At 43.1% G+C, this 14,231-nt stretch overlaps 1 protein-coding gene across 2 annotated transcripts in view; it reads right to left on the reverse strand.

Moving 5' to 3' along the window:
- The window catches only part of CNBD2 (cyclic nucleotide binding domain containing 2), a 58,029-nt gene that overhangs the window by 3,026 nt on the left and 40,772 nt on the right, over positions 1-14,231 (reverse strand). For both annotated transcript variants that reach the window (XM_041732616.1, XM_041732615.1), the window contains exons 10-11: positions 12,141-12,261; positions 4,860-5,023 (exon numbers count right to left, since the gene is read on the reverse strand). In XM_041732616.1, the coding sequence (XP_041588550.1) occupies positions 4,860-5,023; positions 12,141-12,261 (285 nt within the window). The remainder of the gene's footprint in view (positions 1-4,859; positions 5,024-12,140; positions 12,262-14,231) is intronic.

Below are 14,231 nucleotides of genomic sequence, written 5' to 3' on the forward strand. Positions count from 1 at the left end.
GATCTTCAGGATGTCATGTCCTCTTTACCGAGCTTCACAGTCCTCAATTAAAACATGGAGGATTTGAGCTAGATAATGGATATGCTTTCTGCCTGCTTTAGCAGTCTAGAAATCATGAGTTCAACAGTGAATGAATAAGCCAGAAACTCTCTGTCAGCATTGCAGATCATTGCAGTGAAGCGCTGACCGCGCGGCACAGATACTGAGAGCTCAAGCATCTGCCACCCTCCCAAGTCTACAGAAATCTCTTCTGAATTTCAATTCAACAGGCATTAACTGATACCCATCACACGCCAGGCATCATTTGTGGATCTAATGCTCCTAAAATCCATTTTTTAAAAAGATTTTATTTATTTATTTGAGAGAGAGAAAGAGAGTGCATGAGCAGCAGGGAGGGGCAGAGGGAGGAGAGAAGCAGGCACCTCACTGAGCAGGGAGCTCTGGCCAGGCCGTGGGGTTCCATTCCAGAACCCTGAGATCATGATCTGAGCCCAAGGCAGACTCTTTAAAAAAAATATTTTATTTATTTATTCATGAAAGACACAGAGATAGAGAGAGAGAGAGAGAGAGAGAGGCAGAGACACAGGCAGAGGGAGAAGCAGGCTCCATGCAGGGAGCCCGACGTGGGACTCGATCTCAAGTCTTCAGGATCAGGCCCTGGGCTGAAGGCAGCGCTAAACCACTGAGCTACCCGGGCTGCCCCCAAGGCAGACTTTTAACCAACTGAGCCACCCAGGCACCCCCTAAAATCCATTTTTGAGTAGGTACCTCTAACTAGCAATTTTCTATATTGGTTATACACAGGAATCGGAGAATTGTGGCATCTTTGAACTGCAAGGAACTACTAGTGTTTCCCAACTTATTTTTCTCACAAAACAGCCCCAATTTGGGCCATATCTACACATGATCTATTCTTTAATTTAGCAATAATTTTTTTTCTTAATTCTGCTTAGTTTCTTTTACTTAAATGTTTTACAGTGGCTTTAATCTAAGCTACAAGATTTGTCAAATCATGAGTTTAGTGAGCTAGTCATTTGGTTTTTCTAATTAACACTAGAATAAATACCTAGCTGTTAAAACTAAAAGTGTCAACCTGTAGACCACTTAAAATCATCTTATACATCTTCTGTGAATATGGTCCATACTTTGCGAGACACTGGTCTAATCTCATTTTCATGTTTTGCAGAATGGAGTCTGAATTCTAGTAGAGGGGAAATGACTTATTCAAAATCATACAGACCCCACATCAAATTCTCTCACATACTTCTTGGACATGGCTGCAGTAACTACAGATCTGCTTGCCTTCACACCTCCTTTCCTTACCACTAGAATCACTTGCTTCCACACCTGTCAGCAAAACCATGTCTGATCACAATATCACTGTAAGAAAAGAAAAAAAGGGGGGAAGGGGTGCCAAATTGCATAGTCGGTATGATCTCCACTATGAAACTTTGTGTGCCCAAATGGTAAATGCATGTTTGGCACATTTCCATTTGGCACATATCCACGTAGCAAAAACAAAATGCATGTGGTAAAAGGAAATACACAAAATGCTAACTTGGGATTGTTGCAAGAATGCAAATCATTCTGGTTTCCCCCTTTTTAAATGTTCAGTATTTTCCAGTTTTCTGCAATGTAAATGCTCCATTCATTCATTTATTTATTCAACACCCATTGTGCACCGACTCTGTGCTGGGTACTACACAGGTAGGTATCAGACATGAAAGGAAGATAAAGCCCAGTCCCTGCCTCTATGAAGCAATTAATCAAGTGATGGGCAAAAAACAAACAAACAAACAAACAAAACTGTACGAACTACCAGCTCTAAAGAGCTATGATTCAGTACAATGGTCAATTATAGAGCTCTGTAGAGAGCATTATAAGTGTACAGAAAGAGGTAGTTATGCCAACCTAGGGTTAGCCAGGGAAGGTTTCCTGGAGGAGAGGAATCTTAAAGAATGAGGAGGAGTTTATCAGGGAAAAAAGAGGAGAAAGACTGGGGGATGGCATTTCAGGCAGAAGAGCCAGCACTGGCAAAGTCAAGTATATGCAATGTCAAGTACATGCAAAGCCCAGGAGGCAATTTGCTTGAGCTGTTAGAGCAGGTTACAGGTGACTGGAAGTGCTGCAGGGGAGTTGTGGGGTCATCCCATGAAAGGCCACACCTGGCAGTGAGTTTGCACTTTATCATATAAACAATGAGATGCCCCTGAAAGGGTTGAAGCAGGAGTTTAACCTGGCCAGATATGGGTTCTAGCAAGAGCACAGTATGCAGAAAGGATCTAGCAGGGAGGAAATGGAGGCAGGGGGCCCAGTGGTAAGCCCAGAGGCCCCAAAGTGGGGGTGCAGGGTCATGTCACCTAGAGAGGTGAACAAGATCCACTGAGGTGTGTGAAAAAAATAGTGGGGCTTCATTTATATTTATCTTTGTGTTCTTAAAGATCTATTTTGGTATGTCCATAATGTATATATTAGTACAGCAATATATGTACATAATAATAAATTAATACATGCTATTCATATTTATGTTTTCTAAGAGGTATACACTCAAACACTTTTTAGTAATAACTGTGTGAGATCAAATAGTTTTGCCACCGTTGGTCCAGTTAACTTTTACATAAAAAAATTAAGTGTTTGTTTTTGGGTTTTTTTTTTTTTTTTTTGCATTATAGAAGTAGTCATACTGGAAAATTTGAAAACTAGGGAAAAGTAAAAAAATCTTTTTATCAAATCTTTCAAGATAGATATTTATTTTTTAATTATCAAAGTAATATATCATCATTACAAAACATTTGGCAAATAAAGGAAAAAAAGCCCACTTGGAATGCCACTATCCTGATAAATTTTGGGGGGGGGGGCAGAGAGAGAGAATTTTTTTAAAAAGGTTTTTATTTATTTATTCACGAGAGACAGAGAGATGCAGAGACATAGGCAGAGAGAGGAGAAGCAGGCTCCATGCAGGGAGCCTGACACAGCACCCTGGGATCCTGTCTCGAGCCAAAGGCAGACTCTCAACCACTGAGCCAGCCAGGCATCCCAGAGAGAGAGAGAATCTTAAGCAGGTTCCTCACCCAGAATGAAGCCCAATGAGGGGCTCCATCTCACAACCCTGAGATCATGACCTGAGTCAAAATCAAGAGTTGATGCTCAAGTGACTGAGCCATCTAGGTGCCCCCTGATAACTTTTAAAAAGTATTTCTTTTCACCAAACTATGGACAGAGCCCAAGTGTCCATAGACTGATGAATGGAAAGAAGATGTAGTATAAAAAAAAAAAAAAGAAGATGTAGTATGTGTATATGTATATATATACACATACATATATATACATATATACACATACATATATACACACACATATATATATACACATACATATATATACATACACACACACAATGGAATATTCTCAGCCAACAAAAAGAATGAAATCTTGCTGTTTGCAATGACATGGATGGAGGTAGCATGTATCATGCCAAGTGAAATAAGTTAGAGAAAGACAAATACCATATGATTTCACTCATATGTGGAATTTAAGAAAGGAAACAGATAAACAAGGGCACCTAGGTGGCTCAGTCAGTTAGGCATCTGCCTTCAGTTTGGGTCATGATCCCAGGGTCCGGAGATTGAACTCTGTGTCAGGCTCCCTACTCAGCAGAGAGTCTGCTTCTGCCTCTCCCTCTGCTGCTTCCCCCGCTGTGCTCTCTCTCTCTGTCAAATAAATAAATAAAGTCTTAAAAAAAAAAAAGATAAACACATGGGAAGAGGGGAAAAAGGAGAGAGGGAAGCAAACCATAAGAGACTCTCAAGAATAGAGAACAAACTGAAGGTTGATGGAGAGAGGTGGGCGGGGGATGGGCTAGATGTGTGATGGGATTAAGGAGGGAACTTGTGAAGAATCACTCAATTCTACTCCAGAAACCAATATTGCACTGTATATTAACTAAGTAAAATTTAAATTTTTTTGAAAAAGGGACACCTGGGTGGCTCAGTGGTTGAGTGTCTGCCTTCGGCTCAGGGAATGATCCCAGGGTCCTGGAATCAAGTCCTACCTTGGGTTCTCTGCGGGGAGCCTGCTTCTCACTCTGCCTGTGTCTCTGCCTCTCTCTCTCTCTGTCACTTATAATAAACAAATAAATCTTTAAAAAATAAATTAAAAATTTAAAAAGTATTTATCTTCCCTCATTATATAAGCAATGCATACACACTGCAAAAACAATTAAATATGAGAGGAATATATAACAACAACCAGGAAGTACTTTTTAGTCTCACCTTCCAGACAGAATGACTCTTACAAATTTGGTAACATCACAGATGTCATCATTTTTGCTTTTTCCTTCTAGGTTTTCCTCTTGTGTTTTATAAAGGCATAGTCAGAATATAAATGCAATTTTGTATCCTGGCCTTTTCATATATCATTATATCACCTATTTTACCCTCCTCCTACAGAGTCCTTAGACTTATAATTTTTTTTTTTTAGTAAGACAGTTACTATCTATGAAAGAAATACACCACAATTTCCAAATGATCCCCTTAGAGTGATACGTGTGGGTGGTGGTAGTGGTTTTTCTCCCTATCGTGAATATGGCTGCTATGAACATCTCAGCGCATGTAGCTTTTCCCATAATTTAATTATATAAATTCATAGATAGACCTTTACTTCAAAAGGTATAGCCCTTGCAACATAATAGTAAAATTATCATCAAAAGAACTGAGACAATTTAAGTACCAACAGCTACCAGTTTCATCCCCTCCCTTTTCAGCATTTCATATTAGCACCTTTTTCTTTCTTTTACTAAATAGTAGGTGAACATTTATTTATTCAGTCTGGTGGAATGCATGCACATTTCCAGCACTGACCTGAGGTACTTGACCTTGAACCTGGACAACTTCTCCATTACTTCACTGTCAATCAGTTCACAAAATTTGTCTTTCCTCATCCGTATCACCTCAGCTCCCAGGCTCACGAGGATCAAGGGCCGCATGTCACACTCCTTCTCTGGGAGGAGGATCTGGTGAAGGCCCTGGGGGATAGAAAGTCTGACCTCAGAGACTGTCCACACCCACCAGCAGATCATCTAGATGGGGAAAATGAGGCTCCAAACAGAAGGTGATTCCATCTGGGGTCATTCTGCAAGTGATGAGGAGAATTCTGTCTAGGGCTCCTGCTGTTGCACGACACCAAAGGCCTCCAGCTTCTGGGATTAGAAGAGCCTGTGAAGACGGCACTTTGTCCATGTTCCATCTCCATGCAGGCTCCACAGGAACCACACTCGGGCAGTTCCTCTTCAGGGGACAGCAGTTCACGAGTTTTCCCTGATGTCCAATCTCAACTATTGTGCCAATTAAAGCCATTCCCTCTTCCTCAGGATGATAACGGAATTTGAACAGCGAGGCTTCCTCTTCTAAATCCCCCTTACGGGCACCTGAGTGGCTCAGTGGTTGAACATCTGCCTTCAGCTCCGGGTGTGATCCCGGGGTCCTGGGATCGAGTCCCAAGTTGGCCTCCCCACAGGGAGTCTGCTTCTGCCTCTGCCTCTCCCTCTGTGTCTCTCATGAATAGATACATTTTAGAAAATCTTTAAAAAAATAAAACTAAATCTTCCCTTTCACAGGCACCACACCCTCCCCCATCCTTTTGGCAGCCCTTTGCTCATGTGTCCCCACTGAGCCTCCATTACCTTCTCTGTCTCTCATAGACTTTAGGGGGGTTACTGGCCTCCTCTCTGCCGCTCAGTTACTCCTCTGGCTTCCTGGCCATGATGATTACAATGATATGACAGCAGTATTTCCTGAGCATTTGCTACGTTCCAGACCCTCTTGCTGCCACCTGCCATAGGTACTAACCCATTTGAAACTGTCACAACCCCCAACGAGGTGGGTCCAATTGTTATCCTCATTTTACAGAGGATGCTGCCAAGGTTGAGAAACCTGTCTGACATCACACAGCAGGGAAGCAAGAACACTAGGATCTGAACCCAGGGGGTCCGTCTTCAGAACCCATGCTTCTAAGCACTATCCTCTGAGGAAACTGAGGCCCAAAGAGGTTAAGTAACTTTCTCAAGGATAGAAAGAGGTGGAGGCAGAATTTGAACCCAGTGAACTATTCAAAGCGCACTGAGGGCAGGTACTCTCATACACCTGCAACCCATCCCTTCAAATACCTTCCCACGGCATGCAGGATAGATGAAAACTCCTCCCTGTGGCCCCAAGACCTGGGCTCTCTCACCCTTGCCAGACTCTCCAGCCTGGCCTCATGCCGCCCTGCCTTGTTTACTCTGTTGCAGCCGTGCTACCCTCCCTTCCAGCCCCCTTGACACACCAAGCTCCTTCTGGCCTCAGGCTTTGAGCTTACGGTTCCTCGGTCTTCTATATTCTTCCCACAGGTCATCCCCAGCTTGTTCTTTTCACCATTCAGATCTCAGCTTAAACATCATCTCCTCAGAGCCAGCTTTCTTGATTGCTCCATTTAAGAAGCCTGTCCCCTGCCCCAACCCAGCTTTCTATTCCATTCCTAACAGCAATTTGCAATACTTTATGTGTTTATTAATTTGTCTGTTTATTGTCTGTCCCCAGATTAGATCATAAACCCCATAAGGGCTGGAAGGATGTCAGTTTACTTGCCCACACTGGCATTTTGAACCATGACTAGAGCATGGTAGATGACCTGCATGAGTGCTTCGGGGTCACAGAACATTCGGGTTAACACACCCAGGTGAATGTCTTCATCTTCTTTTTTTAAAGATTTATTTATTCATGATAGAGAGAGAGAGGCAGAGACACAGGAGGAGGGAGAAGCAGGTTCCATGCAAGGAGCTTGATGCGGGACTCCAATCCCGGGACTCCAGGATCGCGCCTGGGCCAAAGGCAAGCGCTAAACTGCTGAGCCACTCAGGGATCCCCATGTCTTCATCTTCTAATAAGGGCACAGACTCAGGTAAATATTTGCCCACACAGCTGACTAATTAGAAGCAACATGAAGGCGGCACCTGGGTGGCTCAGTGATTGTCTGCCTTTGGCTCAGGGCCTGATCCTGGGGTCTCAGGATAGTGTCCCACATCGGGCTCCCTGCATGGAGCTTGCTTCTCCCTCCTCCTGTGTCTCTGCCTCTCTCTCTGTGTCTCTCATGAATAGTTAAATAAAATATTTAAAAATTGAAAGAAAGAAAGAAAGAACATGAAGATAAGGACCCCTACCCCCACCCCAATCTGCCATATCCCGTCTGCCCCGCCCACGGCTCTGGCCTGCCCAATCAGAGGCCTCAGCCTGCCTGTTCCCTGGATGAGTGGTTCCCCTACTCCTCCTCACTCAGAACAGAGGCTCTCCTCCAGGTCCCAGCCTCTCCTGTTTCTAAGACCCACCCAGCTTCACATTCCCCAGTTAGCAAATGTGATCTCTTAGGTGAATACAGGCCCAGCTGTCCCATTCACTCTCCTACAAACGAAGCCACGGCCTTGAGAGCAGAGAGAACACATCCACAGGCATTTTCATTGAGTCATGTTAACACATATTTGTGGGGGGCCTTCTCTGTGCTGGGCCCTGTGTGACAAATGAGGCAGCCTGGTCTTTGCTCTGGGCCCCCACCCAAAGCCTTCGAGGCCTTCCAAGAGAATCAGGGCCAAGGTCCCCACTCCAACACTGCAGGCCCTTGACGACACAGGCCTGGCTGTTCTAGTGGCACATGACACAGCCTCTACTGCTGTCATCATCAACCCCACCAGGCAATGCCTTTCTGCCCTCTGGTGCCCTCATTCAGCCCACCTGGCATCCCCAGCTACTGCCTGGCCCTGTGTGAGGCTGCATTCCTAGGCCAGGCCCTGGCCTCAGGAGCCCTGTGTTCAGGCCTGAGCGCCTGCCTCGGAAGCATAACTGCCCTGAAGGAAACGATAAGCGGCCTGGAAAGCACATCACCTGAGGACTGTCTGAAGAAACAGAGGATGTTTTAATTGAATGAGAAAATAACTACCTGGGCATTGACACCGTGCCTGGCTCCGAAACATTGAGTGAAAAACAAAATGGCATTCTTTAAGTAATCTAAGGGGTCATCATTGGGCAAGGAAACCGATTTCTTCTGTTTTGTTCTTGGGAGGGTGGGGTAGGGAAACGTTGTGGGAGGAGCTACTTAAAAGGTGCAGGAGGCAGAGTTTTGCTGAAGAAAAGGAAGAACTTCCTAAGAGCTTGGAAATATTCCATCAGCCTTGAGGGGGCACCGTGCCAGGGGCTGGGGCTCCCTTCTGGTCCTGTGCTGGCTTTCCTGCCTCTGAAGACACACAGTCCAGTGGGGCAGGAGCATGAAGAGACCACCACACCGGGGGATGATAGGCATGTGAGGATGACCCTGGAGATACTGTAACTGAGGAAGAGCCTTAAGGGCATATGGCGAGGGAGTAGCTCTCTGGACTATGATGACTGCACAGTGCATGATGACCGCACATGAGGCTTCAGAAGACAGCCCCTCCCCAGGGCTGGTGGAGGCCCACCCCCTGCCCGGCTTCCACAGTGATCAATTCATGGCCAAATGTTTCATCCATGCATTCCCCACCCTGCCAACCTGCCAACCATTGGGTAATTTTTTTTTTAAGTAGGCTCCATGCCCAGCATGGAGCCCAACATGGGGCTTGAACTCATGATCCTGAGATCAAGACCTGAGCTGAGATCAAGAGTTGGACACTTAACCACCTGAACCACCAGATGCCCTGGATAATTATATTGTTAATAGACTTTATTTTTTAGAACAATTGTAGACTTAGAAAAATTGAGAAGATAGTACAGAGTTCCCATATACCCCATACAGTTTCCTCTGTTAATTAACATCTTACATTAGTAGGATACCTTTGGTAAAATTAATGAACTGATATTGATTGATACACTATTATTATTATTAATTCAGATCAAGGAGTTATTTAGATTTCCTCTTTTTACCTAATGTCCTTTTCCTGTTCCACAATCCTATCCAAGACACATATTCCATTTATTCTTTTATCTCCTTAGGCTCCTCTTGGCTGGACAGTTTCTCAGACTGGCCCGGTTTATGATGCCCTTGATAGATATTGAGGAGTACTGGTCAAGAATTTTGTGTGACACCCAGCCATTAGAGTTTGTCTGACTTGGTCCCATGATTAGACGGGGGTTGTGGTTTATTGGGAAGAGGACTATGGAGGCAAAGTATCATTCTCATTACATCACGTCCCATTTCATAATATTAAGGGACATACTATCAACACAATTTAACTGTGTATGTTGGCCTTGATCACCTGGCTACACTGGTATTTCTCAGGTTCCTCTATTGCAAAGTTACTCTCTCCCCCCCACCACCCTCTTTCCATACTGTTCTTTTTAGAAGGAAGTCACTATATGCAGCCCACACCTAAGGAGCGGGGAGTTATGCAGCCTCTTCTTTAGGACCAAGTATCTATGTCAATTATTTGGAATTCTTCTGCATGGGAGATTTGTCTCTTCTCCCCTATTTATTAATTTGCTCATTATTTGTTCATTTTACAAGTATGTACTCAGGAATGTTTACTGTTACTTTGAGGTATAATCTAATACTATTTTATTTTGTTGCTTAAATTGTTCAAATTGTTCTAGCTTTGGCTAATGGGAGCTCTTTCAGTTGGCACCTGTGTCCCTTTGATATGCCTGCCTCCATATAGGGTTTTTCCCCCCAATACTTCCTAACTCCCCAGCGCTACGAAATGCTCCAGGCTCATCTTGTCTATTTCCTGCCCTAGTCTTAGAATCAATCATTTTCCAAGGAGCCCTTGTTCCTCTTAGTGAAGAATAATACTAGAAAACAAAGTCTGGGTGTTAGGTTTGCTCATTGCTACTGGAGTGTCATTTCTTTCAGGCCCTGTCAACTGACAAAGCAAAAGATATATGTCGATATACATATCTATAAATATTTCTACGTGTAACCATCTGTATTTATATTAAGCTAAACAGGAGTTCATACTGATATCTTCAATGAACCTGTTACCACATGGATCATTCTAGCCTCCTCCTTGCTTCTCTGCAAATTTCTACTCCAATGATGAGAAACCTGGCTGGTGTCACCTGCTGAATTGATCCATTTCAGTACACATGTATTGCAGTATCAGAACTGTGAAGCATACGCCCTTGGGAATGACATTATCAGCTAGAGTACAGTGCTCATGTGCAGTTCCTTTGGCTTTCAGTTTTGCAGACCACAGTCACTTCCAGCGTCACACCTCCAGCGATACATAGGTCAGCACCTTTTTCTCTCACCCTATTCAGGGACTGTTTCATACATTTGTAATATCATTAGATGCTCTTGTGACAACTGCATTTCCTTTTGGGATCCCCTGCCACCTAAATGACTTTTTTCTTTAACAAGTTGTATACATTAAGGTTCACTCTTTGTGCTGTGTAAAGTTCCATGGGTCTTATCAATGTTTAAGGTTTTGTATCTTCCATTATAGTATCATACAGAATAATTTTGCTGTCCTAAAAATCCTCTATGCTTTATCTATTTGTCTCTCCTCTTGAACTCCAAACCTCTGATGACCACTGATCACTATCTCTATAGTTATGCCTTTTCCAGCATGTCATATAATTGGAATATACAACACTTAATCTTTTCATATTGGCTTCTTTCACTTAAAATATTCATTTAAGGGATCCCTGGGTGGCGCAGCGGTTTGGCGCCTGCCTTTGGCCCAGGGCGCGATCCTGGAGACCCAGGATCGAATCCCACATCGGGCTCCTGGTGCATGGAGCCTGCTTCTCCCTCTGCCTATGTCTCTGCCTCTCTCTCTCTCTGTGACTATCATAAATAAATAAATAAAAATTATAAAAAAAAATTCATTTAAGCTTCCTCCATATCTTTTTCTTAGCTTGATAGTTCATTTCTTTTTATTTATGAATAATAGTTCATTGTACAGATTTACCAGTTGGTTTATATTCACTTTTCCATGTTAATTTTAGAATTGGTTTGCCAATATCCACAAAATAATTTGCTGGGGTTTTTATTGGGATTGTGTTGAATCTGTACATCAATTTAGGAAGAACATGTTAACAATAGAATCTTTCAATCTGTGAACATAGTCTGTTTCTCCATTTATTTAAATCTTTGAATTCTTTCATTATACTTTTTTTAAAAATTTTTATTTATTTGAGAGAGAGAGAGAGCACAAGCAGGGGGGAGGAGCAGAGGGAGAGGGAGAAGCAGACTCCCCACTGAGCAGGGAGCCCAATGTGGAAATTGATCCTCGGATCCTAAGACCATGACCTGAGTGGAAGACAGATACTTAACCAACAGAACCATCCAGGCAACCCACAAATTCTTTCATTATAATTAATAGTTTTCTTCATGTGACTCCTGAACATTGTTAGATTTATACCTAACTATCTCATATTTGGTGCTATTATAAATGTAATTGTGTTTTTATTTTAAATTCCAATGTTCATTGGCTTATACCCTCTGATCTTACTGTAATAATTTATTCGCATCAGGAGGGTTTTTTTTGTTTTTGTTTTTTGATTCTTTGGATCTATCTAGATTTTTGATCTAGACAATCAAAAATCTGCAAACAATGACAGCTTTATGTCTTCCTTCCCAAATATTTTATTTCCTTTTCTTATCTTAATGCACTAGCTAGGTCTTTTAGTACAATGATGAACAAGAGTGGTAAGAGGGTGGGGCACCTGGGTGGCTCAGTAGGTTAAGCATTTGCCTTCAGCTCAGGTCATGGTCCCAGTGTCCTGGGATCGAGCCCCACATTGGGCTCCCTGCTTAGCAGGGAGTCTGCTTCTCCCTCTCTCACTCCTCCTATTTGTGCTCACTCTGTCTCTCTCTCTCTCTGCCAAATAAATAAATAAAATCTTTAAAAAAGAAAAGAGTGATGAGAGGGTACATCCTTGCCTTTTTCCTAGATTATTTTAAAGCAAGTCCCAGATGTCATATCATTTTATCTGTGAGTCTTTTGATATGTAGCTCCTAAATATAAGGACTCTTTAAAAACAATAACCATGATACTGTTATCATATCTTTAAAAATCAACAATATTCCTTAATATCACCAAATATAGAGCGGAATGTTTTTAAACCTTTCCTGTTATTACTTAACACTCACAGCCCACCATGTTACACATATATCATGAGTGAGGCTATCTGCACACTTACCACAGGTTCTCCTTCCTCCACAGTGTGGATCTTGATGTAGGTGCCCACTGCAGCCTCTTCAGGGAGATCACCATACTTGGTTCTGATCATGGAACACTCAAGCGAACAAGGACGCCTGGATCTGAAATTTGACAGTTTGTTAAAAAAAACTCATTTGTCACACAGCCAGTTCATAAGGCCCTGGACAGAAGCCCCCACTCTGCCTCACAGTGAGACTTCCCCTCCCTGGAGAACTCACACTGACCCCAGAAAGTGAGAAAATGCAAATCAGGCCCTGGAAGAGACTACGATGTCAGGAACTGGAGAAGTTTAATAGGGGGAAGACTAGGAGAGAGAGATACACCCCTTTTAAACACTTGAAGGCTGTTATGTGGAAGAAGGGGCTGATGAGCTCATGCAGCTGAGCCAGACCAGATGGACGAGAAGTCCAGGCTGGCTGACGGATGCTCAACATGGGGAAGAAATCTCTAAATCAGAGCTGTCCAATAATTGAACAGACTGCTTTGACATTGAGTCAGCTCTGTGCCCCCTGGGGACACAGCAGAGGTTTGGGCTCTCCTTCTTGGCAGGAAAACAAAAAATAAATGGCTTTGTTTCTTTGTCTAAAAGACAGGTTTCCTTGGGCAGCCTGTAGATTCTGTACTTTGTTCATGTTGGAATTAATTTTATACAGCAATCCTGTTGTGCTTTCTTTGTCTAGGTGAGGTATAAGGAAGAGACAGACTATGTTAGTTGGATTAGAGGCAGGAAAAAATTGTCAGCTGAGAATATAGCTGATATATTCACCCAACTCATAAACTCACACAAAACATAAACAAGGCAGCCTACAATTCTCACCCCCCCCGGGACATGCCTAGCATGGTTTTTATTCTTCTGGGTCCAATATGTCTCTTCTCCCTTACTGATTTACAGCAGAGAAATTGGGTCTGTTCCAACCCTACCTTCAAAAGAACTGGGACTGGGACTTGAAGCACTGGATCCCTTGGAAAGAATATCCACCAGAGGGAATAACAACTCAGAAGTCATGGGATGCTCCTTATGGAGGCCAGCAGGCTAGAAATGTTAATAGGCAAAGGACTTGAGTATAATGGTACTTTGGGCAGCATGGAGATTGTGACACTGATGTTATTAGTATCATTGTGATATTTTAATTTTGCGTTTAATGGTGGTGGGGGGGAGGTGTTATGTTGCTCTGGGTCCAGCGTTGATCTCTAGGTACCACTGAGTGTCCTTTCCTACTCCTCAGCCTCTCTGGGTTGAGGCAAAAGCGCAGCCCTCATTGTGTATTCTTATTCCAGCCATAACAGTCATACCAAACAACAAAACTGAGCACTAATCAGCTGCTCAGGTTTGAATCCTGGTTCTGCCACTCCCTACCTGGATGACCTCAAACAAGTAAGTTAGTCTCTCTCTGTAGTTTGGTTCTCTCACCTGAAAAATGGGACTGATAACTATACTTACCCCATAGAGTTATTGGGAAGATTAAATTAGATAATCCAGTACCAGGCACAGAATATTCCACAAATGTTAGCTATAATTACTATTATCTTATTTAATTGCTGGCCTATAACGATACTAGGACTTAAATACTATTATCTACAGAGAAGAGAACTATGGCTTAGAGATGTCAAGCCTCTTGTGCAAGGACACAGAGCTAAAATAAGTGGCCAAGCCAGGACTTGGACCTGGGTTGAAGTGACACCAAAGCCCAGGCTCTAATCTACTGCCTCCTTTAGATGGGTAGAATTTTCTGAAGAGGCTCAGAGTTAGAAAGGTCCACTGACACACAGACCAAGTATCATAACCAAAAGATCTGCCCTGCCTCTCCTTCTTCATATGGGTTCCGTAAGAAAGGAAGAAGCTAACCACCTAAAGTGATCCTGTGCATTACAGGCACAGAATGCAGCTCTTGGGTCTCAAATCTAGGATTCTCTAGGCTGCCTTTTATATATACTCCAACCTTTGGTGTTGAGCGGTGCCTGTTACCTCTGACCCCTCCCCAGTATCCCTGACATTCTGTCCTTTTAAGTCATATCTCCCTTTTCAACCAGAATCTGGACCCTTCTTTCTGCGAGGAGCTAACTAAGCTTA

This window comes from Vulpes lagopus, chromosome 18, assembly GCF_018345385.1.
Source record: "Vulpes lagopus strain Blue_001 chromosome 18, ASM1834538v1, whole genome shotgun sequence".
NCBI classification, from domain to species: Eukaryota; Metazoa; Chordata; class Mammalia; order Carnivora; family Canidae; genus Vulpes; species Vulpes lagopus.